Here is a 27,197-nt window from a genome sequence, read left to right on the forward strand (position 1 = left end):
GTGTTAGTGCTGGGACTCAAACTCTAGTGCCCTAATTTTAAGTGCAGTGTCCTCCCAGGTAAGCATCTCTCCTGCAGTGCTGAGCTAACAAAACCAATGTCACACAGTCTTGATTTCCTCACACACGTCAGCTTTCTGCCCCCATTCCTCCTGCCTCAAAGAGAACTCTCAAGTGTATCTCTCCTTATTTCACCAAGTCTTTCAAGTGCCTTTCCTTGAGTTTTATTTCTGATTTCTGTCTGTATTCTCTGGGAAAAAAAAGTTTTAAATAAATAAATAATTTTATTTATTTATTTTTGGCTGCATTGGGTCTTCGTTGCTACATGTGGGCTTTCTCTAGTTGCAGTGAGCGGGGGCTACTCTTCCTTGCGGTTCGCAGGCTTCTCATTGCGGTGGCTTCTTTTGTTGCAGAGCACGGGCTCTAGACGTGCAGGCTTCGGTAGCTGTGGCTCGTGGGCTCTAGAGTGCAGGCTCAGTAGTTGTGGCGCACGGGCTTAGTTGCTCCGCAGCATGTGGGATCTTCCGGGACCAGGGCTCGAACCCGTGTCCCCTGCATTGGCAGGCGGATTGTTAACCACTGTGCCACCAGAGAAGCCCTGTAAAATTTTATTCCCTAATTGTTTTTTAAAAAACAATCTGGCTGTATACTATGAAATTTTTCATTGATTCCACTAGATTGGAGCTCCCCAGGACAGGAACTGAGGCCATGGGTGTGGGAGAAGGCTGATACCAGGTTGCAAGAACTGAATATTAACATTTCAGGAATTTTGTGAACCAACTGTTAAATATCACCATTATTAAACATTAACTTATTATTTTATTACTATTTTGCTACTGTCCCTGTTTTTGAGGGTATTTACATCAATTATATCTGAACGGTAGCTCACTGCATAACGGTGTGCTACTGTGCATGCAGTGAGATGTCGTGTGGGGAGGTCTGAAATTGACCATGTGCTGAGAGTATTTACGCCACAGAAATTGACAAGTGCTATGGATCAGGGCTTGATTTATGGCTCTGTTTACTGCCTAGATTTAAAAAGTGATGAAGATAAATTAGGAGTTTGGGATTCACATATACACACTACTATACAAAAATAGATAACCAACAAGGACCTACTGTATAGCATAGGGAACTCTACTCGATACACTGTAATAACCTATATGAGAAAAGAATCTGAAAAAGAACAGATATATGTACACATATATATATAACTGAATCACTTTGTTGTACACCTGAAACTAACACAACATTGTAAATCAACTATAATTCAATAAAAATTTTTAAAAAGTGATGAAGAGGGCTTCCCTGGTGGCGCAGTGGTTGAGAGTCCGCCTCCCGATGCAGGGGACACGGGTTCGTGCCCTGGTCCGGGAAGATCCCACGTGCCGCGGAGCGGCTGGGCCCGTGAGCCATGGCCGCTGAGCCTGCGCGTCCGGAGCCTGTGCTCCACAATGGGAGAGGCCACAACAGTGAGAGACCCGCATACCTCAAAAAAAAAAAAAGTGATGAAGAAAATGATAATGATGTGGGTTCAATTTAAAAATATGTCATGTCTGTAGCCATCACATTGTGAAGAGCATAAAAAAGAATGTAAAGAAATATTCTTCCAGTTTTTAAAAACTATTATCTGATTCAGCAAAGAAGTTGCTCAAGTCATCATTGACGAATGAGTGAAGTTCCAAAATATGTTTTTCCTTGTTTCACTTTCCTCTTATTCATTAATGTAAATGAAAAATCATGTTGGTGCTATAGTCTTTCGTCAGCTGCAACCACAGGTATGGATGTGAGAGTTCAGCAAAAATCAATGAGCACATTCCGTGAAAATCGGCTGTCTATATATATACTATATAGTATATATATATATTATACATTATAGTCTCCGTTTACAATATTGTCGATTTTACTATTTATAAAATGTATGAAATTACATCAGTGACATATACACTAAAGTTATGGACATACATATAGACACTGTTGGTTGCTAAAAACTGACCAGCACGTGACTGGACTGAGCCCAGTCCTTGCTGGACCCCTCGCTTCTCACCAGGCTGTCTGAGTGGCTCCCCCGTATTCTGGACAGGCGCAAACCCAAAGTCATGGCCTGGCCTTCTACAGCCCTGTCACCCCCATCACCAACACACACATACACACACACTCTCCAGAAACTTCAGCTGAATGGCTTTTTTATTCTTTTTAATTGAAGTAGAGTTGATTTACAATGTTGTGTTAATTTCTGCTGTACAGCAAAGCGATTCAGCTATATATATATATATATATATATATATATATATATATATATATATCTGCTTTTTTTTTTTTTTTTTTTGCAGTACGCGGGCCTCTCAGTGTTGTGGCCCCTCCTGTTGCGGAGCACAGACTCCAGACGTGCAGGTTCAGTGGCCATGGCCCACGGGCCCAGCCGCTCCGTGGCATGTGGGATCCTCCCAGACCGGGGCACAAACCCGCATCCCCCGCATCGGCAGGCGGACTCTCAACCACTGCACCACCAGGGAAGCCCTATGCTTTCCTTTTAAATATTCTTTCCCATTATGGTTCATCATACGATACTAAATGCTGTAGAGTTTTTCTCTGTGCTATACAGTAAGACCTTGTTGTTTACCCATTCAATACATACTGAATGGCTTGATCTTCATTCCGAACAGAACATTTCCCAACCCACTGACCATTTTCCCAGCCTCTTCTCCTCCAGTGTTTTCTTGTTCAGTCAAGGGTACCACCATCACCCAGATACTCAAAGCACAAAGATGCGCTTTCCTGCCTCCTCGCCACCCACATCCATGCACTCACTAAGTTAGGCTGTTTCTGGTCACCTTCATGTTTCCCCAATCCATCTACCTTTCTCCATCTTTACTGCAATTTTCTCAGGTTCCCACATCTACCGTCTCCTGAGTGGGTTATTACACAGCCTCCCCACTGCTCCCTGCTTCCATCCTTCCTCCCTTCAATCCATACTCACACAGTCACCGAAGATGTTCTGTTTCTAAAAACAGAACCCTGATCAAGTCCCTTCCCTGCTTACGAGCCCTCAATGGCTCCTCACTGATGACCTGGCTATGGCCACCTGTCCAGGCAGCTCTCTCCTCTTCTCAAAGTCACACCCTGGCCAAGCCTAAACCACTGTGTCCACAGTTCCTCAAAGGATTCCACACCCCCTACCCCGGCCCCACAACCTACCTGGAAGTTCTCCTCTTCTCTTGAGGATTCACTTTCTCTGACCTTGCCCTTCCCAAGGCTGGTTGAGGGGTCCCTCCCATGTACACCCCTAGAGCCCTGTAGCTATCCCCCTCATAGCCCTTAACTTGCTGTATTACTAATTTGTCTCCCTCACTGACAGCTTTGTTTCTTTGTTTCCAGTAGCTAACTTAGTACTTGGAGCAGTCAACAAACACTTGTGAAATGAATGACCAGAGGAAAAATGATGCCAGTGATAAAAACAGTGGTGACAATCATATGCTGAGCTCCTATTCTATACCGGGCACCGTGGAGGACACTTCACAAACATGATTTATTTGCAATTCATAACAACATTGCAAAGTAGGTATTTTTATATCTGCTTACAAATAAGAAAATGACACTTCAGAGAGGTTAAACCATGTATCCAAAGTCACGCAGCAGGTAAGCAGAGAAGCCAGGATTTGAATCCCTAAACCCTGGGTGCATCTTAACCCAAAGGCCAGAGACTTCTTAATACACTATCCAAAAATCATCCAGACAAACATGTGGGGCAGACCAAACAGAAACAGATAAACCACAAAACAAACCAGTAAAAAGGCCCCACTTTTCAGCTGTACAAAGTTCCATGTAATGGTTCAAACACAAGGTGAGGGAGATGGCATTTTATAGGGTATCGAATACCAGGTTTACACAAGTAGGAAAACGCTCTCCTTTGCTAGGTCTCCTTGATAAAAAGCTTTGAAATACACATGGTATTTCCTATTGGGGTTATTAATAGTTTTGCCCCCAAGAGGGTGTTGGCTGTACAGAGACCTGTGGGTGTGGCTGGAAAGGTGCTGGGGTGGAGTGGGGTATAGCTCTGAGGGGCTCCCCTCTGGCTCGGGGCTCCTTCCCAGTGAGGCACAGGCTGAAATGCTGATCTGATGTTTGGTCTTTTGACAATTTTCACTTAATGAATTGATTCCTACAGTTCATTAACATACCCACTTCCACTTCTGTATACACATATGTCTTAATTAGCTGCTCATTGGCTGTTTAATTACAAGAAAACAGCTGACAGCTGCCTTGCTGAATTCTAATGGCAGACGCGTTGGAACGGCTACACATTTGCTTTTGACAACCAAGATTTATTCATAACTCTATGATTTATGGTGAATGCTCATATGCCTGAGCGGATTATTGTATTTTCCAATCCAACGGAAATGTTGGTATTTGGGGGACTATGGACGTGGGAATCCCTCTCATTCCATTTCTGTGGCTGAGATGAGCTGAGAATCCTAGTTGGAGGGGCATGAACTCTGTTTCAATTTTATTTATTTGGGGAAGTTTCTGTTGGAATGTTCGGAAGTATGGGGGTGAGGAAAAGAAATATCTTTGGATAAACGTGGGCAGAAAGTTAAGGATTTAAAGTTAAGAAAGAAGATAACTGGCAACTTAATTTTATTGAGGGGGAAAGAGAGGGCATATGCATAGATTAAAATCATTGAGAGGAAGAGGCAGGAGAAATGATAAAACTAAACTGGGGGGAGGAGACAGGAATAACAGTCCCCAAGGAAGCAAATAAGAAGGAAATTTATTCTTTAGAAAAAAAAAAAAAACAGGAAACCTCATTCTCCAAAGTGAGCTGGTATGGTCCCACACTCAGGCATCGGGCAGCGATAAGTCACGGAAACGTGGATCTCCTCAACTACTTTCCTGTTCAGTAGTGACTGGCCTCCCCATAGGACTGTATATGCAAATGATCTCTGATTAAAGCTGACCTCGTGTGTTATATTTGGTAAGTGGAGATGTCTGCTTTGCCATACGGTGATTTGCCATCCTCAGATCCAATCCAGTGGGCACATTCAGCAACAGTGATTCCCAAGCAAGCGTGAGAGGCCCTACTCTGAGCCAGACACCATGTGAGACCCTATCTATGACAAGGTCAGAAGCCCAACATCTTCTGTGAGCTGAGGCATGATTAAGACCAAACCAAAGAAACCAGAAAAATACAAAAAAAAAACCCCTCAAATCATCTTGATGCAAATTGGGGTTTAACACATCCTACCACTTGTGCATTTATTTCATCACAGGCCTGGAAGATTTTGCTGAATAAAAAATTTGTTTCTATCACCTGTATATAACAGAAGTGAAACTCTGATCTCAGAGGATGTAATAAAAGCCAAGTCTAATTTTCATTTTAAATGGCTAGCTCTAATACTGGGGCCAAGTGTTATAAAATATTAAAGTAAAAATGTTGAGCATGAATGTACCAATGCTGAAAAGTGGACAAGTTGATCCAGGGCTAGTGATATTTTACAACTGAAATAAAAATATTAGAATCCTTTAAAAAACAATTTGGGCCTAAAAGGAACATTTATGGATATGGTTTTTAACCTAATACATAAAAAGCTCCAGAAAATGCTTTAACTCTTTCAGGAAAAAAAAAAAGTACCAATTATACATTCTGGATATCTTTGAAAAGACTTTTTATTGTTAATTTCAGAGAGCATATTTGTTAATGTGAAGACACTATTACAAGTTCTCCCTTTGCTGGGTGGAAGAGGAAGCTTTGCATAAGACATCATCTTAAATGTATTAATTGATGAATAATTTTTTTTTTTTTTTTTTTTTTTTTTTGCGGTAGGCGGGCCTCTCCCGTTGCGGAGCCCAGGCTCCAGACGTGCAGGCTCAGCGGCCATGGCTCACGGGCCCAGCCGTTCCGCGGCATGTGGGATCCTCCCGGACCAGGGCATGAACCCGTGTCCCCTGCATCGGCAGGCGGACTCTCAACCACTGCACCACCAGGGAAGCCCTGATGAATAAACATTTGACACATGAATGGACTCTATTCTTAGACTTATCACGAGGCAAAGGGTCTTAGATGTAATCAGAAATCAATTCACTAACTTCAATACTCAACTGTACATTATTATTTAAGAAGCTATAGTTGAATGATAATCATAGCTAACACTGCTTTATGATATAAAGGAAAGCTACTACAAGAGTAGATCCTATGAGTTTTCATCACAAGGAGAATATTTCTTTCCCTTTTTTCTTTTCTTTTTATTGTATCTGAGTTGACCCTTGAACAATGCGGGGGTTAGGGTATGTAGACCCCTATGCAGTCAAAAATCCGAGTTTGACTTTTGACTCCCCCCAAACTTAACTACTAATAGTCTACAGTTGACCGGAAATCTTACTGATAACATAAACAGTTGATTAACAAAAATTTTGTATGTTGTATGTGCTATATACCATAATCTTACAATAAAGTAAGCTAGAGAAAAGAAAATGTTATTAAAAAAAATCATAAGGAAGAGAAAATACACTGACAGTACTGTACTGTATTTATCAATACCATAAGTTTATGTCCTTTGTTTTCAAGGTGAATTGTCTGTCAGTATCTACATCCATATTGTCATATACAATAAAGGAGATGTTATATGTATTACCAACATTAGACATCAAAAATGAAAAGATAATGTTAAAAAGAAATTCATATTTATTTATGATTTTTTCCAATAAAAAAAATCCGTGTGAGTATAAGTAAGTGGACCTATGCAGTTCAAACCCGTGTTGTTCAAGGGTCAACTGTGCATGAGAAGACGGATGCTAGCTGAAACTATTGTGGTAATCATTTCACAAGATATGTAAGTCAAACCGTCATGCTGAATGCCTTAAACTTATACAGCAACGTATGTCAATTATTTCTCAACAAAATTGGGGAAAAAAGTTACGGTAGAGGCCCAAAGTCTAAAAAGATATGGATTTAAAATTCTGTGTGTGTGTTTGTTTAATCTTGAGATAAATTTTTCATCCTCCTCCTCTAAGCAGCCACTGTATCTAATACTGAGGCTAGGAAATGAAGTTGAATGATAAACAGAACCATTTCTCGAAAGAAAGCCTCAACCAGTCGTCGTTTTTCTATAAACACTTCAGCATTTGCACTCACTCTGAAGATCGAACCTTAACCCTAACATCTGCAGTCTTTCATTTTATTTCTGGCCTTTTCTGCTGTCCCCGTGCTCCATGACCCGGGCCCTCCTCCCTGGCAGGCCTACCCAGCTTACCTTACACCCCCTGCTAGTGCTCACCCAGCTAGGGCTGGGACTAAATTCTGCTCCAAGAGCTCAGGAACGTCTTTACTGGCAGAACTAAGCCCTTGCAGGCCTGGATTCAATGGTTTTCTGAAATGCAATATTCAGGGCTGGCCCAGTGCTTGTACACTGTTCCTTCATGATCTCCAAATAACAAGGAAAATAATTTTACAATGAAAACCTTGGCATAACAGAGCTCTTAAAAATTTGGAAATGGCATACCTGTCTACCCTTATCTTCCACTATCTGCAGAAAGTGACTCTCTGCTCCAGTCAAACCGGGTTATACAACCAAGACTTCCCCATTTTTAGGCTCTGGCTGCCTAGTGGATGTGTGCTTCTTGGGTCACATCACAGACTGCGGCCTTACTCTAGTATTTAGTTCTTCGTTTGCTATGAAGGCCTCATCTCTATGCCTAGACTGTAAGCTGCTCGAGGGAAGGATTCAGTCTTCTATGTCTTTGGACTTCTAACAGTGCTTATAGAGCACCCGAGGGGGTGCTCATATTTTCATTGTTTTTATTGGCAGAGTCTACATTACAAATCACAAATGGTCACAAAATCAAGACTGGACCCACAGATATCCTGGAAATAGTGTCTGACTACAGAGCACATTACTCAGACATGAGGAGTTTGCCCAGGAATGATAATAACAAGAGCCGACACTCAATGTGTGCTTGTTACATGCCTGGCACTCGTGTAAGTGCTTTACCTATATGCACGTGACAACCATATGAAGTAACTACAATTACTATCCTCATTTTACAGATGAGGAAACAGAGGCACAGAGAGGTTGGGTATTTGCTCAAATTGGTAAATAGCAGAACTGGAGTTTGAACCCAGGCAGTCTGGTTCCAGAGTCAGAGCATAAGCCTGACACTATACCGTCTCTCTACACGTGGCCAAAAGGACTTGGAGAGGGTGAGCTGGGAATACTCAGGAACCAGAAAAAGAGCTACCAAAACGTCCACCACTTTTGCTGTTCATGTGCAATGCTTATTTGAGCAAGTATGTGGTGAAAGAGAATCATTTCAGCAATTAAATAGGTTCTCTGGTTTCTTGTGGTTTCAGGTTGTTGATTTTAAAATAGATTCACAAAGCGATTAGCTCAGAAAATGACTGAGTCACTTTTTCTCTCTCATTAGATTTCTATTTATATATCTAATCAGAAATTTTCCTTAAGTCTAATGATACTATTACAGAGACAAATTATTTATAATTTGTCATGATACAACCACCTTCACCTGGTTAGAACATGATAAATCATTAACATCAGTGGCAAAAGAAGTCTCTTGACTTCACCGCGACTAGAGATAAAAATGTTAGTTGTAATGTACACACTACTATATATAAAATAGATAACCAACAAGGACCTACTGTATAGCACAGGGAACTCTACTCATTATTTTGTAATAACCTGTACGGGAAAAGAATCTGAAAAAGATTCTGAATCACTGTGCTGTACACCTGAAACTACCATGATGTTGTAAATCAACTATACTTCAATTAAAAAAAAATGTTAGTTGTAGCAGAAACTATGACGCAGGGCAAATACTATATGCATCGAATATAAACACATGCTACCGTATAGGTCCCAGGCTGGGTACAGGCCCAATCTGTTAATAAAATGAAGTTTTAATTGATTGTTTTTGTGATTTCCATTGTATAAAGTCAATAGGAAAGAGAAGCAGAACTGCAGATGACCGAAAAACACACGGGCACTGAGGCTGTACAAGATCTGGAAGGGAATCTAGAAAAATGACAACAGTGAAATAATAGCTGCCCCTTGTTTTCTTATTGCTTTTATTTTTGTCATAAATAAGCATTGTGTTAAAAAGAAAATACACATTGTTTATGCCTCAGTAAGCACAGTGGTACTCAGAGAATTCAGATTTTATTGAAGAGTGTGTTGTTAATTAATCTTCTGAATTGCTGAGGTGTTTCCTATGAAGTAGCCCCCATCTTCTCCCTGGTCCTGCCCTGCATGCCATTCCTAGGTATCGTATTCAATTTGCCACATAAAACTACATGTGGCATTACTGAGAGACACAGAGAGAGTGATCAGTTTCGTGAACAGCATGAAGGTACACATGTGGTTAATCCCTGGGACCCAGACCACTTAAGAAAATAACTAGGTGATAGGCAATGCACAAAAATCAAGTCTGCCTGGAACTCCTGGTAGGGGAGCACTGCTGTCTATATACCCTTCAGCAAGAAAGACCATGCCATCCTCTACCAGTGATAAGACGGTGCGTACACAGAGTGGGTGAGGGTGAAGTGTGACGGGGCCCAGCCACATTAGCCGAATTAACCCTCCCAAATCAATGGAGGGACAGTTGTCACAGGCAGGTACCTCTCTTGCTTACATCTTGGGATAACATAGGCCAGGCAGTTGATTTTATTTTGTTTAATTTTAATTAATTAATTAATTTGGAGGGAGGACAAATTGAGGAAATAATTTTTTTCCTTGGTAATCCAGAACCTTGAGGTCTTGAGGGTACCACAGAGATGAATAATTCAAAACCTCCTTTGAGTAGAAAGCTCTCTATTCCTAAAGGTGGGTGAATTTTTTTTTAATTTTGTTAAACTGTTTAATTTGAAATAATTTTAAATTTAGTAATAAGTTGCAAAGACTGCACAGAGATTTCCATTATACCCTTCATCCAGCATCCCTTGATGTTAACACCTTATGTAATTATGCTAGATTTATTAAAACTAAGAAATTAACATTGGTGCAGTGCTACTAACTAAACCACCCACTTTATTTGGATTTCATCAGTTTTCCTGATAATGTCCTTTTTCTGTTCCGAGATGGATTTCTGGATAATGAAGTATGGTAGGTGGTGTGCAAAAATCTCAAGCTTCCCCAAGATAGGATCAATATGAAGCATTTGTATATGTACAAAGTGGCAAGTGTTATGATGATTAACAGTAAAACAAAGACATAAGGAAATTGCAAGGCAAATTTCCCTGAAGTCTCCTAGTAGTTATTTGTGTCTGAAGGTGGTTTTGTATTTTATGACATTGTATTTTTCTAATTTCACTAAAGGAAAGCTAACCAAATTTGTGGATTTTATTTTTTGCTTCAGCCTCCAAATGCTTCAGGGCTAATTCAGGCCTGGTTCAGTGGCAAACAACTGTCTCAGAGGCCTCCTGCATGTCTAAATAGCTTCTCTCCTGTTTATTTTGCACTGTTTTATCCTATAAGCTGTCTCAAGGCCCTTCCAAGATAAGCAGGAGGATTTAAATCTTAATAAATTGCAATTTGAATAACGGAGGCAATCTAGGTTCGGGGGTCTTGAATGATTAGGATAAACATTTCTATTTTCCACTCCCACATTATGTATGTGCTGTCCATGTTGCCCTGAGATCGGCATCAGTAATAATTAAAATAGTAACAACAGCAATAAGACTATTAGATTTAAATAGCACTTTTCAGTTTATAAGGACTTTTATTTACAGTTATTATTTCTATTCTTGGAATAGTTCTAAAAGGTAGGAAGAATGCCACTTTACAGATGAAGAAACCGAGTCACTAAAAGATGAAGACATGTCCAAAACAATAGGCACAAATGGTGGTCCCAGGACCAGAACTCAGTGTTTTCTAAAAACCTTGCTATGATTTGGCCAGATGTGTCAACATCTGTGTGCCAGCAGTAAGACTTTCAATCACATTCCCATTAAACTTCTTGGAAACACCTTCTTATAAAGCTTATAACAGGGACCTTACAGAAGTCCAGAGTCATCTCTTTTTTGAAAAAAGATAACCAAAGAGATTTTTTCATCAGTTCAATCAATTCTGGGATTGGAGGTGACAAACAAGCCATGATCGAATACTTTTCTCCAGCCTCTCATTATTGTGATGGGAGGCATAAAAATATACATAACTTCCTTGATTGTAATGAACACCCAAATATTTATTCTGTCTTGTCGTTTCTCGTCACTCAAAGTGCCAAGGAGTTGAATTTTTAGGCATAGTAGAAGTAAAAAAATAAAAGTCACAAAGATACATCCTAACGTTAATAGAAACAACAACAACAATTAAAAAGGCTTACCTTGCAGCCTTCACATGTAATGACACCATAATGGATTCCTGATGATTTGTCTCCACAGATCTTGCATGGAATAATTTCAATTTGAGCTGCAACAGAAGCACGCAACCAGTTAATTACATTTTCTTTTAAACACCTTATAAAAGCGTTCCCTGATCAGCATTTGTATAGTGAAAACTAATAACCTGCTAAACATTATACTGCATTAACTATTCATTGCTGAACTGTGAGGGTCCCCCTAGAGCCCTGGACTAAATTATGGCTGCTCGTTATATAATAGCTTTCGGGTTATTAAAATGGGTCATTTGAGGAGGTGTTTAAGAACCCACAAGAAGACTGGCATCAGCATTTCAAAGCCTTCAAGAACTGGAGAGTTCACAGTTTAGGCCTCAGAGCAAAGCAGATACTAAAATGTTTCCTCCGATCTCATTTTCCATCATTATTTTTAAAAGGTCATAAACCTGTCTTGGCTGAGCATTGTAGCTCGGCTGGTGGAGAAAAATAGACTCCAAAAAGCCAAAACTACTTAGGAAAATGATTCAGTTCTAAGTATTAATAAGTTACATATGATGTTAAGAATTCCTTACTCATCTTTTTTAAATTAATGTACCTGTCATGTTTTAAAAATTAGTCCACTTGTGTACGATCAAAACCTTTCAACCATAAAGTTCATATCCTATTTGAATTTAATAATGATGAATCCGGACAAATAGAATATGTAGCTTCAGAGTTCTTTACATTGGAAATTGATTTTCTGGTACAGCGTGCGTGTGTTTCTATCTAACTGATTACTTACAGTTGCCTCATACTGGAAGAATAACCAAATAATTCATACATATTACACCAAAGTTCTCAAATATGTTAAAGCACGTTTCTAAGCAAACACATTATATCTTGAGCAGAGCTGGAAAGAGCATAATTAAGGATTAAAAAAACCCCTAAGGAATAGAATAATTAGGCAAGACAAAGTACTTGGACCACCTATTAAATACAATTTATACGTGAAATAAAGAACCAACACTGAGCTGCATATACAGGATGACATCTTTCACCAGTTTACCTGGAATGCTACATTACACTAAATTTATTTTCCATGGTTATCACTACTGGATATCATGTCAGATTACCTACTAAGTCACACACACAAAGGCAGTCGCAAGTGCCCAAGTATATTTCACTTTCATAAAGCCCCTACCTAGTGCCATGCCTCACACAAAGCAATGACTAGGCTAACGAATGTATTGCACGACGTAAGTAACACACATACACAGAGCCCACCCTTTCTTCCAACGTAATCTCATATCCTGGGGTAATTTCCACAGCCACCTACACTGGATTCGAATCAACATTGTATTCAGTACTTCAAAAGAGGACACATTAAATGACTGGACTTAACCTCATTATAAACCATGTATCCCTGCTAACTTCCTTTCAAGGGGACTACAAGTACTGCAGTGCCTTTAGTGAGTCCTTTGCCTATCAGTCACTTTTAGTGTTAACATCCTGAGTTTCACTATCCAGAGTTAGAGACTGTTCAAAATCTCACCTCCAATAAATGTGCCATAATCCTGAAGCCTTCTAATACCCCAATAGTGGCATCTTTGTACACTATCTAATATGTCTATTCTGAGTTATGCCACTTAATATGTTATAAGATCATGCTTAACAAAAACCGTCATCTTCAAGTCGGCCTCCTCATCTTAGAGACTAGCTTGATTTCTTCAAGGAAAATTCTTTATGAAATCTAAACTCTAATAATGTTTCACACTTACGGCTCCTCCAATATTTTTTTTTTTTTTTTTTTTTTTTTTTTTTGTGGTACGCAGGCCTCTCACTGCTGTGGCCTCTCCCGTTGCAGAGCACAGGCTCCAGACGTGCAGGTTCAGTAGTTGTGGCTCATGGGCCCAGCCGCTCCGTGGCATGTGGGATCTTCCCGGACCGGGGCACGAACCCGTGTCCCCTTCATCGGCAGGTGGACTCTCAACCACTGCACCACCAGGGAAGCCCTCCTCCAATATTTTTAATACATAGTTAAGGCAAAGTTTTGTGCCACAGATTGTCTGCAGCTCTAGAGAGAGATGGTTACGACCCACGTTTTTCAGAGACTCATAAAAGCCAAGTGGTAGTAGAGAAATTCTGAAAGGTGATATCAGCTGAAACCCCTAACCCTAACCCTAACCCTAACCCCAACCCCTAAGGAAGAGAATTAGATAACACAAAGTACTTGGACCATCTATTAAATAAAACTCATACAAGAAATAAAGCAGACAGACACTGAGCTGCTTCTGCTTATGTCTCACCTCAAGCTGTAGACACAGAAATCAGACAAACCTCGTTAGGCCCTATAGTTTAAATCAGCATCAAAACTGAAAGCAACACTAACACTAAACTCGGGCCTCTCAGGAGTTATTTTCATTCCATCTTAGTAATGGAGAGATCAAGCAAATCTATTCAGTCCTTTATAAGATAGGAAAGCTCTGGGCAGGCCAGACAGGGAACACGGAGTAAAACTGTATGTATCTGGATCAAATGGAAAATGGTGTATTTTTTTTTCTTTTTCTGTTTTTTTTGCGGTACGTGGGCCTCTCACTGTTGTGGCCTCTCCCGTTGCGGAGCACAGGCTCCGGACGCGCAGACTCAGTGGCCATGGCTCACGGGCCTAACCGCTCCGCGGCATGTGGGATCTTCCCGGACCGGGGCTCGAACCCATGTCCCCTGAATCGGCAGGCGGACTCTCAACCACTGCGCCACCAGGGAAGCCCAAAAATGGTGCATTGTTGTTCACTCTGCCTGGACTCCTAGTGGATGACCCATGAGAAGTGACATCATGATGTTTAAGGCAGTGACCAAAACGCCTACTAAAGGCTCCTGTAATCTTGCAAGTGATCTGGAGGTCTGGCAGGGAGGGGTCTGATCATGATGGGGGTGCCCCTGGGATTGACATCCTGGCCCAGCACTTCCACCCTTGGAATGGCTCTCAGCCGGCTGGGGAGAGGGTGGGAGTGAGGGTTGGGAAAGTCACTGTAGTATAAATCCAGAGTTTGGTGCCACTACTGCATAGGACCACTGGCCTGAGTCAGGCTCCTAAACTCTTGGTCTTCAGCCTTCCTTCAGCTCTCAGGGTCTTTCAGACCTGGAGGGCACTCAAGCTGAGACGTATTTTACGAGACTTCATGGAGGCCAAGATGCTTAGTATGAATGGACTCACTGTAGACTGACATGCATTTTCAAGCGAGGGGCCATTTGCCTAGAACTTTGCCCCCTGCCGCACTGTGTTTGTGCTTGGCTCCAGTGGGCAATGCTGGCCAAAGATTCCAAATTAGTTAGAACAAGCTTCCCTAGGGATCTCATGGTGAGGTGATGGGAGGGTTCTCCAAAGCCAGGTTCCGATATTCTGATTGGTTGGATTAAACTATTCTACTAGCCTACCCCCTTGGGTGGCTCTCTTATCTCAGAAGACAATTTCAGGCGCAAGTGCTCTTTAGGAAATGACTAAAATCCACTTGCTCTAAAAAGCAAGTTCTCTGAAAGTGATCTATCACATGTGTTGATCTTTCCAGAAAGTAAACATTTGCAGATTGGAGCAGGGCACTTACTCAATCTTCCATTTCATCCAACAATGCACAAAACCCACCTCCCTTCACCTTTTAGTCAATTTACAGAATTCAAATGTATCAAGGAGAAGAAAAATAGTCAATGCCTTACAAATTTTTCAAAAGGAAAGCAGTTTAGCTTCACAAATTTGAGTTTTCAGACCAATAAGAGGGAACAGGACAAAAATCCCCTTGCCCTTTGCTTTCTATCCCTCAGGCTTTTCCATTTTCTGACAGGCAGTATTGTGTCTTTTCAAAATAATCTTCTTGTAACAAAAATTATGAGTCTTGGCCCACATATATACTGCACACATTGACTCAGCCAGTATTTCAAAGGATGAAATCTGTCAGACACCACAACTGTCACAAGTATATTGATTAAATTAGTCCACATCCATATTCATTGCAGCAAAGAGGTTTATTTTGTAGCGGAATATCTGAAGCAAGATGCACGCACACACATAATCATGAATTGGCTTAACAATGAACAATCTCGCTATGAAAAATTCTAATTTGCCCACATTTTCAGCTCTATTGACTAAATAATTTGCTCTTTCATGCGCCCTAAATAATTCAAGCAGGCTCTCCACACCTGCACAGGCAAATTTCTGCAGTTTCAAGGAGCTGACAACAAGTGGCGGCGGGACATCAGGAAATCCTGGAAAGCAGGTGTGCTAATTAGCCAAGTGGTCCTTAGGCTGGGCGGTCGTTTAGCGTTGCACCTCCGTAAAAAAGTTTGCTTTTTACTTTTCATTATAAAAGGGAACAAGACACTGGCGTTCTTAACACCTCACTTGTTCCTCAGGATCTATTTCTGGATTTATTGTGGTCCAGGGAAAAATGCCCATTCTGCCCAAGTATTAAAAAATATAATTGCACAAGAGTTGTACCCATCACTTCATTCTGTGGGTGAATAGTGATGTCTCGATGATAATCTAAATAGATTGATAATAATCAATAATAGTTAACATGTATTTGGGCTTATAAGGTCTTAGGCATTATCTAATTTGCTGCTCCAACAACTCTGTGAGGTAGGTAATTATTATCATTATCATCATTATCTGCATTTTTTTTAGATGAGAAAACTGAAGCTCAGAAAGGCTAAATAACTTGCCCAAAGTCAGAGAGCTTGGAAGAGGTAAGGTTGGAATTTGGACACATTTTGGTCTTTTTCTCTAACTCAAAAGCTTATTCCCTCTCCACCCTATCCCGCTTCTCATCATACTGAATAGCCAAGCTAAATCACTCCAATAACAAACATCGGGAATATACTGCTCTTGGTAGGAAACCATTAACCAAGGATCAAAAGACATCTCACGGGCTTCCCTGGTGGCGCAGTGGTTGAGAGTCTGCCTGCCGATGCAGGGGACCCGGGTTCATGCCCCGGTCCGGGAAGATCCCACATGCCGTGGAGCAGCTGGGCCCGTGAGCCATGGCCACTGAGCCTGTGCTCCGCAACGGGAGAGGCCACAACAGTGAGAGGTCTGCATACCGCAAAAAAAAAAAAAAAAAAAAAAAAAGAAAGAAAGAAAAGACATCTCACAAGTAATCTGGTTAAACTTAATACTACTCAGAACTGATGTCAAGATGTCTTTCTGGGAGTTACTTGACTAGTTTATAGCTGGCTTCTAAGACCATTCTTCTCAATTTTATAAAATTCTGAGTTTTTGACCTTAGGCTGACCAATACCAATGTTTAACAATTCTTAAGGCTGGGAAAATTACTTCACCTACCCCTCTGAGTCTCAGTTTTCTATTTGAAGATTCAATGATATAATGTATAAATGACACAGCACATATGATTATTTTATACATGTATTCTATATATATGCACATCACACACAATCCTTAGAAAGAGTTGGCACTCAAAACACAGTTATTATTATTGTTATTGTTGATAAGAAATCCTGCCTTATAGCGAAATGAAATTCTTTTCTGCAGACTTTAAGCTCTTTCCAAAGCGGGGATAGAGAAAAGCGGCTTAGCCTCTAGCTAATATGACAGGCAGTTCATACCAGCTACCACAGCGATCCTTTACAACGTTGGCACTTAACTGCTACAACATAGCAGCATGTTGTAATCAGTGTGGGATGTGTCACAAGGCATTTGTTGCTAATAATAGTAAAAAAAAAATAAAGTTTTTTACTGGTTCATATGAAAAAATAAACTAACATGGACCTAAGATCACCCCCATAAGATCTTTCACTCTAGCTCACTTGCACAACCATATCCTTTCTCAAATTGGATGGAACAGGGTGGGGTTATTGTTGGCTTGCCAGGAAATGGCCAAACCTTGGGTACACCCATGACACTATGTCACACATATGAATGCCAAGCAATTTTGTATGTCTTGCAAAAACTGTCAAGAACTGCTGCTAAAAACAAACAAACAAACAAAAAACAAAAAAACCCCTATCTTTATACCAATCTGCAGACCGTGTTTTTCCTGGAAGGCTGAGAATATGGAGGACTTTTCACCTGCTATGTTACATATTTCTCTAACGTTTGAATTTTTTTACAACCAGCATGTATTACTTCTGTAAGCAGAAAAACCAATAAAGATTAAAAAGAAAAACCCTAAGGCATTTGATTTTATTTTCAGCAAAATGGCTTGAGTCCTTTATGGATTAGTCACTTTATTTTATCCCCTGTTTAAAACTGCTGGGGTATTAAAGGCTTCTGCAGCTGCCTGGATGGCAGTCTGGCCTGTATGTCAAGGCCAGCTGGGGGCGGGGGGGCCAGGGGTGGGGGAGTAGGGAGTCTTCACCTGGTTTCCTGGAGGGACTTCGGCAACTCCTGACTTCTAGAGTTTTGTAGCCCCTCTGGGTCTGGCCACCTCTAGTTCCAGGGTCTCCAAGGACTCTGCTCCATGGGGCTCAGCCAAGGGGGCAAAAATAGGGGCTGAAATTCGCCTGCCTGTGAGCCCTGCCGCAGAGTGGCTGGAACAGCTTGGAGGGAGGGAGCCTTTTTCTCTCTCTACTTTCTCAGCGCTGCCGCTGGAGGCCCCAGGCCACCATCAGGGTTTGCAGAGAGCTCGCAATACATCTTCATGGTGGAAGAACAGACTGTGGGCTTCAAACAGTTTGTCTGTTCAAACACTCTGTCCCTGGACATAAGGCTTGGAGTATAACATGGATTTGTTTCACAGTGCAGGCATGTTCAATAGGCATCCTGGGTGGGGAGGGCTGAGTTCCAGCTACACACTCTGCAAACTAAAAATCAACTTGTTCCGCCATTTTTTCTACTAAATATATATACTAAATATAATACTGGTATATGTCCCCGGTACATTCTTTTCTTCTACTGATTTTTTTGATAGTACTTGATCCTAGCTGAACATCACCAAAGCAGTTAGCCCCCTAATTAGAAAAGTCCTACCCCTTTGGTAGAGCAGTCTTGTGGTCATTTCTGGCAACAGCAATAATGCTTGATATTTGCAGAGCTCTGTAACGGTTTTCAGTTTTTGTCCTCACTAGCTTGTTTTGAGTTTGGTGTTCACAACAACTCTGAAGTAGGCAGATGGGTCTTATTAGCCCCATTCTATAGATGTGGAAAGTGAACCTCAGGGGGGTTAAATGGCTTCTTCTCTATGTCCAGGTTTCCCAGGGTTTAACTGTAGATGCAGCCACCAAAGGAAAAAAAAAAAAAAAAAGACAGATTTGGTGTCTCTTTCTTGCTCAGGATTATTTGATGCCTTTAGATTTATGTTATCATCAATCTGGGGCTCTCAAGGGGGAAATGCCATGAGAGAGAAAGAGCTAGAGGTTGATCCAGCTAAAAAGTGGAGTTGGCACTCCTGCATTTCCCTCTGACCCTCAACTCCTTGAGTGGCCTCAGGAAAGTCACTTACACCTCCACTCCCTCCATCTATAAAATGGGAATAACTCCTATCTCCCAGGCAGGTGGTGGTAAACGAATGCTCACAAAACTCTTTGAAGATGAAAAGACCTACGTAGATGGGAAGCTTTAGGAAGCCTGGCATATCATTCTTGGCAAGGACCAGCATGCTGTGCCCTTACTACACACTACAGGTTCTGCCACAAAGAGAATAAAGAAAAATCCACAGAACTGTAATTTTCATCTGCTAACTAGACTCAGTGTTTTTTTAATTGTTGGTTTCCAAAATACCTTCCTGAGGGACTAATGGGTCCAGATGTTACTATCTTTGTCTCAGCTTCAGAGAAAAAGCACATAGATGGAGAAGTCACCTTTCTGTAACAGCTGTCACAAGCAAAGTCACTGAACTTAAGCCCTTCACCAGGGCTTCAGGTGTCTTGCAGAGGTATCAAGGAAATGGTATGATTCCCACTTGTTATACACAATAAACACACCTATTGCCCTCTGACATTCTGACCCTCAGTATTAAGTTCATGTCTGACTCAAAGGACCCTGTCAAATTACAGCCATCCAAAAAAAGGTCCTGTACCTTACTCTGCTTCCCCCCGCCACCAAAGTCCTACACCTTACATACTATTTAAAGCCACTTCTTAAAAGCTTTAACTTGATTGTGGTTTCTGCTGAAAATGTAACAGCTTTTTAAAAATCATTTTTTAAAATAAAAAGTGTTACATATACTTGCCAAATACATAAACACACCTCAAATTCTTCAAGAGATCAAGCATTTGCAAACTAAAGCTAAAATATGACAAAACTAGATTTTTGAAATTTTATTTCCTTCAGTCTTTATACATGTAAGACTTAGGAGCCTAAGAGTTAAAGCCCATATGAATTCAGAGAAAGCTGAGCTGCGTATGCAGGAAATATCTGAAGAATGAGGAAGACAAGTATGTGTTGTCATGTGGCTTTCTGTGAATATGCAGGTAGTTCTGACAATGGGAACTGAATATTAATCCTTTGTAATATGTTTCAATCTCTACTGGATTAAGCTTTCCAGAGAAACTGACTTGCATTCCCTGATGCACATGTATCTCTGCTAAAAGCCAAATCCAAATGAGTACTTTTGTCCCTAGATGGGGAAATTCTGTCAAATCAGAGAAGAAACAGATTTTTCATATAGAGGAACAGTGGATGGCTTTGATTTTTAGATCCAGTTCTCTCTAGAATTCTCCTACGACACAGTCATGCACAGAAGACCTCAATTTAAGGCAACATACTCTTTATCTCTTTTGATAATTACCTGTCGACCAGTTAGACCTTGAATAAAATAATTGAACAGCAAGAGAAGCTGCTTCCTCATACTCCACTTTATTTATCCAGTAGATCAAATACTGAAGAAATTCTCACCCAACAAAAGATGATGCCATTAAGATCAGCAATACAAATACTTTTCTCTCTCTTTTTTTTTTTTTTTTTTTTTTTGGTCTTTCCTGATCTAATCTCTATCACTTTTGTGAACAATGGAGCACCCTTGTTGTTGAGGATTTCTGGGGTTATGTGAAATCAGGGACTAAGACAAAGGTAACTGGCCATTCAGCCAATTATTCTCAAGGTCCTTCTAAGATTCTAGAATTAACTACATTTTTTCAATATGAAGTTCTTGCAGATTTTCTTGGACCTTGAAATCAGAAATGTCCAATCAAAATCCTTCTCTTGAATCTCTCAGGGTGGGTTAAGCCATTTCATATCAGCAGGAAAAAGAATCTATCTTATCTTACTAAGTTGTTAGATTATGATCAAGAGAGTTTCTTAAAATCTTCTTTTCCAACAATAGGTATGTGTCCCTTATATAATTCTGGATAATACTAGACCCAAAAAAATGTCATCTGACTCACAGAACTGCAGCTAATCTTTTCTAGCGATCAACCTCACTCTAGATACCAATTCCTTTTTTCCCTTAACAAGAGCAATTGTGCCACATTTAGGTTACGTCTTCCTTTGCTCACAGTTGAGAGCAATGGGGTCAGCTCTTTGCTTTCATCATTCAAAGTCTGTTTTTCACAACAACAGAAAAGGACATCTTTAAAACCAAACCAAATCTGGAGATCTTATCTAGTTTCTGCTTTACCAAAAACATCAAAATTACTTACTGCATTTTATGAAATAAACTTACTTTACACCATTACCCCCAAATTATCACACCTAAGCCCAAGACATAAGCACTCCATTTTACAGCCCTCTTAACTTTGCACCTGCCTATGCACACCTCAACTTATAGGTATGGTATGATCTTGGTACTTCAATTTACAAGATTACATTTTTTCAATGGATACACAGAATGTTACAAAAAGAAACAAACCTGGTGATTCAATTACAAAGTCCAAAGACAGAAAAATCCATTGACACAGAAATGGGTTTTAAAACAAGTAGGATATCTGTTTAAATCTATTTGTTCTATGGCTTCCTATGAGTCTGGTCCATTGTATGCTTAGCACATAGCATCATAGTTCACTGAATACATCAATCAAAATATTCTGTTTGTCTCAGAATTCTCTTTAAAGGGCCAAAGTCTCCTGCCTAAAAAGTCAGCTACTGATTGCTAATTCTAACTGCACAATTTCTATACTCCTTAACGGTGCCATCGCCTGCTGAAGATGTGCAGAAGTGGGTCAAAATAACAAGAATCCAGGTTAAATCATCATAGCTCACCAGGAAAAGGAACCTATTGTTTCTTTCCATTAGCTTAGGTAGTTTTTGTGAAGATCAATTACTGTTCATTGAATATTAGACCATTTCATTTAAGAAATATTCCCTAACCAAACTGTTTGGATATATGGTAAAAAAAATTGGAAATAACTTGTAACTTTACACCTTGAAAATACATTTGCTTTCCTCTATGTTAAGCCATTGAGGACTAAGATGACAACACATCCATAGCCACAGGAACACAGACTGGTGATACCAAAAATTTCTTGGTCCAGAGATCATTTTCGTGGGTGAGGTTTATCTCACAGCCCAGATCCCCATTCTACCTTTGTGCTGTTTCCCACTTCACAAAGTCTCCCTAGAATTAATAGGGAGAATGGAACTCTGGGCAAGAGACCAGGGAAAGGTCTGGTTTTTACTAAAAATCACAAGCAAATTATTTAGACTTGCCAGAAGCAGAAGTGTAGATGTTGTCATACTATTTTGTTTTAAGATGTTTTAAGATTCTAAGATCTTGAAGGATGAGTGACCAATTCCTAGAAGACAAATTCTACTAGGTTCTCCACCTCCAATTTCCAGGACATAGATGATGTCTGTCTGTTGTTTAGACAATGATGTCTAAACAACAGATATGGCAAGTTCTCAGCCTTCGAAAACATCAGTCATGTATTTCTGGACTGCAGGTCAATGGTAATTAAAAAAATATATCTTTTATAATGCTTTTCTAAGACAACCAGTTCAGCTGGACACAGGAATGACCAGACAAGTGCCCAGAGGAGTTTTTTCTATCTAAACGTGTGTTCTTTAAACTTACTTATTAAAGGAATGTTTCCATTCTTAGTTATAATATATAACATCAACTAGACAATGGATAACAATATGGGCTGATAGCTGAAGTAGAGTTGTTTTCTATGTCTATTCCCAAGGGGGGAAAGCAGGAGCTTCTAGCTATTTCTTCACTGGAAAGGCAAATATAGAAAAAGGCAGCAGAGCCTTGAGGATATTAAGTAGTTGTGAGACAGGAGGAGAAGGGATGCTCTGGATCAAGCTTAGAGATTGTCAGATTTATTTTAAGAAGGTCTGACATCTAAGCATCAATTCCCAGACCGTAACACCTAATGAATGTCATTCTTCCCTACAAAAGAAAATGTATATCTTGGGAGTTTACCTTGAAACTATCTATCTTTATGTAAGTCATGCACTAGGGGTGGGGTAAGAACGCCACAGCCATGGAAAGATAGTAAAATAAGGTTCACAACACTGTCCTTCCCCTTCCAGTTTCAGTTTCTGCTCCTCCAATCCGAGGAGCTCCTTTTGCCTGCAGACAAACATTTCAGATGACATTTTATGACTGTCCTGCACATACACCTATCAGCTAGCCAGCACTTGGCAATGTGCGCCTTTGTCACTTAAAGAGAGCTTGAGTGAGTGTGACACTATCACTGGCATAAGTGAATCTTTCTAATTTGCAGTAAAAGTGCACCATTCACACACTTTGGTACTTCAGGATGGCGAGGTTTTGCAATCCACTTCACAAGTGATGGCAGCACATTTCACATTAGATGGAAACACACTCTGATTGCTAACAGCTGCTACAGGCACATCTTACTGTCACAGCCAGAGCTCAGAATAGCAGGTCCTTTTTAATGCCAATGGCTGCTTCCATCTTAAATCACCACACACACACACACACACACACACACACTCCACACCCTTACACACAGGTCTCTGCAGCTGTAAGTCCTAACACCACTTGCTGGTAACCTGCACGACTAGGCACCAGGGATGACAAGAGGGTACACAGAAGCCACTGGCCCACGTCATCCTGTGACATTAGCCTCACTGTATGTGAATTAAGGATGATAGTGGTCACTTTTTAAAATTTTTTATTATTATTTTTTTGTGTGTGGTACATGGGCCTCTCACTGTTGTGGCCTCTCCCGTTGCGGAGCACAGGCTCCGGACGCGCAGGCTCAGCGGCCATGGCTCACGGGCCCAGCCGCTCCGTGGCATGTGGGATCTTCCTGGACTGGGGCACGAACCCGTGTCCCTTGCACCGGCAGGCAGACTCTCAACCACTGCGCCACCAGGGAAGCCCCACTTTTTTTTAAAGAAGAAAGAAAAGTACAACCTTGAAGTAAAGTGGAGAGGCTCACTTTGCAAGCACTAGAGGCTGGGGTTGAATCCCTGCCCTGTCAGTTACTAGCTATGTGAACTTGGACAGCTTTCTTAATCTCTGTGCCTTATTTTCCTAGCCTTTAAAATAACTCCTACGTCCTTATTATACAGTAACCAAGTGCTTATAGAATCAGTGCATGGCACACAGTAAGGGGTCAATAAATATTAGCTACCATCATCATCACCAACACCACCTATCTTTCAAGGACAGTGGTATTTGGCAAGAGCTGCTACTGGAGTTGCAGGAATGAGCAAGAAGATTGAAGAGGGATAGGTCATTATATTCCTTTCAGATAAAGACATGGAGTTCAGTGGCTTTGTTTTTTAAATTTTTTTAAATTAATTTATTTTTTTAAATTTATTTTATTTTTGGCTGTGTTGGGGCTTCATTGCTGTGCGCGGGTTTTCTCTAGTAGCGGGGGCTACTTTTAGTTGCGGTGCGCAGGCTTCTCACTGCGGTGGCTTCTCTTGTTGCGGAGCACGGGCTCAAGGCACACAGGCTCAGTAGTTGTGGTGCCCAGGCTTAGTTGCACCGCAGCATGGGGGATCTTCCCAGACCAGGGCTTGAACCTGTGTCCCCCGCACTGGCAGGTGGATTCTTAACCAGTGCACCACCAGGGAAGTCCCAGCAGCTTTGTCTCTAATGCAGAGGCCTAATATGAGAAGTAACACTAAGCAGGTACAAAGCATGACGGAAAGAAACCACTGGGTATTAAGCAGCTCCCCACTTTCTAAGTAAAGCCCACAGCAAGGATGGCATCTTGAAGAGGTGGTAAGCAGAGGAAGTGGGAACCAGGCTTCTAAAAGCTGTGTGGTGAAGTAGGGAAGGGACTCAGCTGCAGGGTTCCGAAGCTTCTAAAACTACCTGCTAGCAAGTGAAAATTACCAGACATGTGTGAAACTTTGTGACCTTCTTTCTCCAGGGCTCAGCTTCCCTCTTAGGGAACACTGCAGATACTCCCTGCCCCTAGGTGTAGTGTTGCGCGAGATAAACTGCCAGATCCGGTGCTGCTATGTTACACAGTGATATGATGATTGCAAGTGAGTTGAACAGTCATTTCCCCAACAGTTGGGATCTCTTCAATGGCGAAACCCACCAGGTGTCGCTAGTCAGGAAAAGTAGTCATAGAATGTGGAAGAGAAGCCCATCTGGCAACCACTTTGTCCATTTTAATTGCATTCTGGTTTAGACAAGGGAACACACTGAAATGTTCTCGTCAAGGTCCAGAGTAAAAGCTCCGGCAGAATACCCACTGGAGCTAGAACACTCTGTTTCTACACACCTGTCCCCTCCTTTTTTGACCTTACTAAAAAAAAAAAAAAAAAGTGTTTATTACTGTCAAAGAGAATTCCTTTCAATACCACACCCTGCCATATATTGACAGAAAAGACAGGGTAGCACAATGCTGACACAGTGTGAATGGAAAATAAAGTATTTTTTTTTCCTTTCAAGGTAAACAATTTCAATTGATGGTTCTGGGACCGAATTAGGTGGGTTGTTTTTTTTTTTTTACATATTTATTTATTTATTTGGTTGTGCAGGGGCTTAGTTGCTTTTTATTTTTTTCTCTCTCATCGAAGCCCACAATAGGTACGCTTTTGCTTTAAATCCATAGAGGCAAAGCCCTTGGCAGGTAGCATCAGTAATGCAAATCTATTTCCCATTGATATGTGTTTTTCAAAACAAAACCATCTCCACCAATGAAGCATTTTGGGCCCTCAAGCTACATGGTTCCCAGCTATAACTGTCTAAGGCATTAAATGTCAAGGATCAAGTCTAAGGCTATGTCAGGGACCGTTAGGACATAGAGAAGTAAATTCTGAAGCAGGGTCTGGTGGTAACACCAAAATGTACTCATCAGACAAGAGCCTTCCCTGTGAGATGTTGAGGAACCAATGCCCAGAGGGGTGACTGGAGTCATTCCAGTGCTCCAGAAAAATCAGCCTAACTACTCACCATGACCTGCCCTGATCTTGCCTCTCCTGTTATTTAAAGGGAAACCAAACCAGTCACTGAAAGCAATTCCAAAAAATGGAGCTCAAAAAAAATTAAGGCTTAGAAAAAAATAATTTGAATAAGTGTACAGACTTTCAAATTGAAATTCTGAATGGAACAGGATTTTTTTAGGTGCATAACCTTGGTAGGTTTGTTTAAAAAATCAGTCACACTTCAAACACACTCACCAATAATCAGAAGGATGGCTTATGAGGAATTATTATTCATTTAAAACATCCTTTAAAATAAGTCAGGAGAATAAGCTTGACTGGGTCCTTACCCATCCTCACCCTCTAAAATAAACAAATAGTATTTCTATTGAAGCCAATTTCCTGTTCTTGGAATCATCTTTTTGAGTTGTCAGTTAGGACAAGATGAACTGATTACTTTACGATAAAATTTACCAAAGCAGGTAACTCTACCAGAGAAATATCAGTCCATTTCAAAATGTTTCTTGAGAGTGAATTACTTCATCTATGAAAGAGCAATCCTTTCCCCTCTTCTGGTCTGTCGAGCTAAATGGTGCTCAAGAGATACACTTCATTGCCCAATTAGACAGCACAGTTCATTTTAAAGTGAATTTATTATTTCCCTTTCTTCCCTTCCTTCCTTTCTTTCTTGACTTTTGGACATTACTAATTCATTTCAAGAATGTTTTCTTCGGGCATAATTTTACAAATATTCTTTGAGAACCTATACCAAAGTTAGGGCACTTTGAAAAAACATAATGTCATCAGTAAGGCAGGGAGTTCTCAGGCATAGAGAGTGCAATGATTTTAAAAGGTCTATGTCTATACTACAAAGCTACAGTAATCAAGACAGTACGGTACTGGCACAAAAACAGAAATATAGATCAATGGAACAGGATGGAAAGCCCAGACATAAACCCATGCACATATGGTCACCTTATCTTTGATAAAGGAGGCAAGAATATATAGTGGAGAAAAGACAGCCTCTTCAATAAGTGGTACTGGGAAAACTGGACAGCTACATGTAAAAGAATGAAATTAGAACACTCCCTAACACCATACACAAAAATAAACTCCAAATGGATTAAAGACCTAAATGTAAGGCCAGACACTATCAAACTCTTAGAGGAAAACATAGGCAAACAGTCTATGACATAAATCACAGCAAGATCCTTTTTGACCCACTTCCTAGAGAAATGGAAATAAAAACAAAAATAAACAAATGAGACCTAAGGAAACTTAAAAGCTTTTGCACAGCAAAGGAAATGATAAACAAGATGAAAAGACAACCCTCAGAATGGGAGAAAATATTTGCAAATGAAGCAACTGACAAAGGATTAATCTCCAAAATTTACAAGCAGCTCATGCAGCTCAATATCAAAAAAACAAACAACCAATCCAAAAATGGGCAGAAGACCTAAATAGACATTTCTCCAAAGAAGATATATAGATTGCCAACAAACACATGAAATAATGCTCAACGTCGTTAATCTTCAGAGAAATGCATATCAAAACTACAATGAGATATCATCTCACACTGTCAGAATGGCCATCATCAAAAAATCTACAAACAATAAATGCTGGAGAGGGTGT

At 40.6% G+C, this 27,197-nt stretch overlaps 1 protein-coding gene across 1 annotated transcript in view; it reads right to left on the reverse strand.

Moving 5' to 3' along the window:
• RORA (RAR related orphan receptor A) overlaps positions 1–27,197 on the reverse strand; it is a 103,590-nt gene that overhangs the window by 33,104 nt on the left and 43,289 nt on the right. The window contains exon 2 of the mRNA XM_082619829.1: positions 11,330–11,415. Coding sequence (XP_082475955.1) covers positions 11,330–11,415 — 86 coding nt within the window. The remainder of the gene's footprint in view (positions 1–11,329; positions 11,416–27,197) is intronic.

Source organism: Mesoplodon mirus, assembly GCF_964341445.2.
Source record: "Mesoplodon mirus genome assembly, chromosome: 4".
Lineage (NCBI taxonomy): Eukaryota > Metazoa > Chordata > Mammalia > Artiodactyla > Ziphiidae > Mesoplodon > Mesoplodon mirus.